This window comes from Hypomesus nipponensis, chromosome 26 (genome assembly GCF_054491055.1).
Source record: "Hypomesus nipponensis isolate SF chromosome 26, ASM5449105v1, whole genome shotgun sequence".
NCBI classification, from domain to species: domain Eukaryota; kingdom Metazoa; phylum Chordata; class Actinopteri; order Osmeriformes; family Osmeridae; genus Hypomesus; species Hypomesus nipponensis.
The window spans coordinates 2516403-2520440 of record NC_140386.1 but is presented as its reverse complement, the minus strand read 5'-3'; the positions used below and the strand labels follow the sequence as shown (position 1 = coordinate 2520440).

Here is a 4038-nt window from a genome sequence, read left to right as displayed (position 1 = left end):
AGAAGAGTGACCACACTGGAAATGCTGGAGGGGGCACACCTGGGCAGAGTGCTCCCACGAAGCAATGGAAACCATCCTACCTCTAACACTCATCTCCATAAAAAGGACTTCACAGAGCTGGTTAAAGGAAAATCTTGTGTCATCACGATAGACGTGCCCCAAGACCAAGGCAGTGGATCTTATTGCACATTTTTTTCTTAAGATGCACATGAAATAGAAACATAGCCTGAAGTTGCAGTTTACTAAAGTAAACTTAGGGCAATTCTACAGTACATCAGTGCAGACACCAAGACAACCAATTCAAATGGAACAATTCTAGGCCTAGGCTACTTGTCAATTTTCCTACAAGCTCTTGAAATAAAAAATCAAGAGACAAAAATTCCTTTCTTTTGTAAAATGTGTATCTTTGTTTTGAAAAGTTTATCCTTGCTGCTATCTACGCATAAGGCCTGTTATCTATGTAGACTGTAGAACTTGAAAACATAATCTAGCCTTTACGCAAATTCTTATATACCATGTAAAAACTTGTTGTTGTTGTGTCTCTTTACTGATCCCATTTTGTATGTGCCAAACACTTTAATAAGACCAGTTTGCAGCTGTGTGTGTGTGAACACAATGGTCCGTTCATTGATCTGATTGCAGTTCTTTCCTGGTGTACTAGATGGCGCAACTGACCTCCAGGAAGGTGAGTGTAAAAGATAGGCTAGTTAACTGAATTGCCTCTCTTATGTGTCTGTTTCCTCAGTACATTGTCCACAGTCCATTTGATATGCATGTCATGATTGCTAGTCCTGAAATGATCATAGAAATGAGTGGACGCTAAGACCTGGAAAATTATAGGTTATAGCATATGAACTTCTGCTCCTCAATGGACAGAAACAGTACAGCCTTACAAGTCCATCACAATTCTTGTGGTAGTTTCTGACTTTTCTTCAGAACATAATGTAGTCTGAGACTTGTGCAAAGTGCTTCTATCTTTTATCATTTTTATACACCTATTAATTTGACAATAGGCCTACATCATCTCAGTGAACACTAGAAGTTGAATAATTAAATTGTAATACTCCCTCAAGATATCACTGGTCTAATTTTCTGGGCTTGCATGAAACAGAAATGGTTCCATCCCAATGCAATTATCTGCCATTTGTGCAGATTTTTTGAATAATTTAACATTTTCACACACACAGACCATAAAAAATGACCACAGAGCATACATAATTATTATTTTATGACCAAACTGACTAAATGGCTGTATAGGTATTTGATAACAATTTGAAAATCAGTAGGCCTTTAAAGAATTGCTAGGCAAATGTCCAGAGCAAATTAATGTCACTGAAGACAAACACAACGAAACAACAACGTTTGTTTTCCAAATCTTTACAAATTTATTTTGTCTTCCAAAACGAAGAAATAAGAGCATTTGACATATCTTTGGCATCAGACAGTAAAAATAGACACCTCACATAAAAATGCAGTGAACATGACTTAAACAATACAAATTTCATTTCAATATGAACTTCACTTCCGTATAGTCTATACAAATATAGTGCATACATCTTTCATTTACGCATTGCAATACAAAAACAATCCAAACAAACTCATGTAACATTGAACCAAAAAGAGAAGTGTCAACAAGTTTTTAAGTTTAGTCCAGTGATTTTACCAGGGTCGCCACACCGAGTCTGTATTGCCTGATGGTGCGCCTGGGGAGACCGCAACAGGAACCGGTGTGCTGACATTGTTGGCGTAAACGGGGATAACAGGACCATTTGGCGCAAAAGCTGCATTCGGGATCAAAAAGGCAAACTGTCCATCTGTGGCAGGTACAATCTGGAAGCCTCCATACACTTTTGTAGCGTCTGAAGGTAAATTTGATGGAGAGCTGCCTTTGCAAGGCATGGGCATGACGTTCGCTTGAGGAGAGCTGGGGATCTGGACCATGGACTGGCCAAAAGAGGGGTGAGGAGGGCCAGTAGGGATCTGATGTTGGGTAGGGTAGTTCATAGCATTGATCTGCGTCATGCAGCTGGCCAAGTGACCGAGAAGCCGTGTCCTGACCTCAGTGTTAACCCCTTCACAGGTCGAAAGGAAACGTGTGACTTCATTCATGCATTCACTGAAACCAGCTCTGTATTTCCCAAGAACTGTGGGGTCGGTGTTCAATGCAGCTGAAGAAGAAATGCAAAATATGTATTACTTGAATTATAAACCAAGGAACAAGGTGATGGTCTTCTCAAACATTCTGTAAAGTCAAATATATATTTTTGTTAATGATGCTCCAACTAGACTAGCTTCATTCTAACAAGATTAGATAACAAATGTGCGCCAAATGTAGAAATAGACTACCAAAGTGTAACAATATATATCTTCCTGAGGCTTAATCAAAACAGCTCCAATGACTTACCCGTCATCTGAGCTCTCTGAAGATTCCGGAGATGTTTCACCGTCATCTCCAGGATGTCCGCCTTTTCAAGTTTCGAGTGTCTGGAGCTCTGCGCCCAATAAAATAAATAACAATAATTAAGGATTGTTAGGACTGAGAATTGTTTTCTGATTTAGATCGTATCCAAAAGTCCTAACATCAATACCATGAGTAGACTAGTGTGCCATTCGTAAAGATAATATACACTACTTACATCTTTTTTCAGTGCATCCAAGATGAGTGTTTTCAACTGTCCCAAACTTTCGTTGATTCTGGCTCTTCTTCTTTTCTCCATAATAGGTTTAGAGGACTAAAGAAAAAATATATGTATAGGAAATTGTTAGAATGTGCTTCTTGTTTGAGTCATAAGGTTTCAGTTTTTTAAATTACGGTTTAAGGGTAGATAAGTAGAATTTCAGCCGGGTTAGACTCCCATTGCCTACCAACCTTTCTGTGCTCTGAAGCAGTCTTGGGTTTATCAGGTGTAGTGTTCATGCTCGCTGGTGTTGCAGCCACCGGAGAGGACGAGTTTTTTTCCATCATATCGGCAGGCATCTTGAGTCACAAATATCCCACAAGCGCACCACTGCAAATTGATAAGAGGGTCCACTGCTGGCGATTAATGACGGGCAACAATGTGCTTCCTGAGTGTCTTGTTAAAGTCCAAATCCTGTTGATACAAAAATCCGCTCTGGGTTGAAATGCGGAAGACGGGTGTCCCGTGAATGAGCGACAGCCTAAAGGATGTCACTGAATCTGAGATCACCGGCTGCCAGCGGACGATGCGTCTGACTGGTTTGGGGCTTCGTGTGGGTCTTATTTATATCTGGAACTGCACGCGAACGGCTCGTGTGAAACTTCCCAAACTTTCTTTCCCACAGTAACTTTGTACCAATCAGCGTGAGGGACACGCGGCCCGATGGGAGGATGGCTCGTGGTCGGCGCCCCTCCATTGGTTGTTTGGTGTTTGAGCGGGCGGCCAATGGCGCACGGTCTGGTTTAGGACACAACCGGGGCTGCCTTCAATCATGCCGTTTACATATTAACACTTGAGCCTCCGACTAGTACCACCCCGGCAGAAAGCGAGCACTGAGCTGACTTGACCGGGCATGTTGATCCCAATCTGGAGTGAAACACGAACAGAGAAGAGACATCTGAGACAGCGCACACTGCATGGCAACAATCCTGATAGTTTATTTCACAATGTACTTTCATAACATATAGGCTACTGTATAGTTTATAATATATTGACTTATATAGAATAATAAACAAATCGCATACTTCAACGTTTTAGGATAGGCTACTTGATATAGTAATTATGGTGTCTTGTATGGCATTTGAGTGCAGATTAAATTGTAATTACCCATAGCCTAGTAGAGTAAAAGTGGTATATAGAAATGTGAGTCTTCTCTGAAAGTGTCAAAACAAATTCCCGTCCTAATCAATCCAGTTTTAAGCAATATTTATTCAATGCGTGCGACTTCTGTACAAATTTGCCTTTTTGACATCTGTCGACATGCGAGCAGTATTGTGAATGTGAAGCACGTGCCAGGATGTTTTATGAGCGGTGGTTGGGGTTTGGCTGTCGGGCTGGGCGGGGGTGGGGGGTGGTGGTT

The 4038-nt window shown here is 41.2% G+C and overlaps 1 protein-coding gene across 1 annotated transcript; it reads right to left on the bottom strand.

Annotated features, from left to right (window-relative positions):
• Window positions 1-1361: 1361 nt before the first annotated feature.
• hes1 (hes family bHLH transcription factor 1) lies at window positions 1362-3225 on the bottom strand. Its single transcript, XM_084692695.1, has 4 exons — window positions 2870-3225; window positions 2637-2732; window positions 2405-2492; window positions 1362-2168 (listed from the first exon to the last, which is right to left on the bottom strand). Exons 1-4 carry the CDS (start codon window positions 2975-2977, stop codon window positions 1660-1662), a joined length of 801 nt encoding a protein of 266 aa, XP_084548821.1. The 5' UTR covers window positions 2978-3225; the 3' UTR covers window positions 1362-1659.
• Between the last annotated feature and the right edge of the window lie 813 nt (window positions 3226-4038).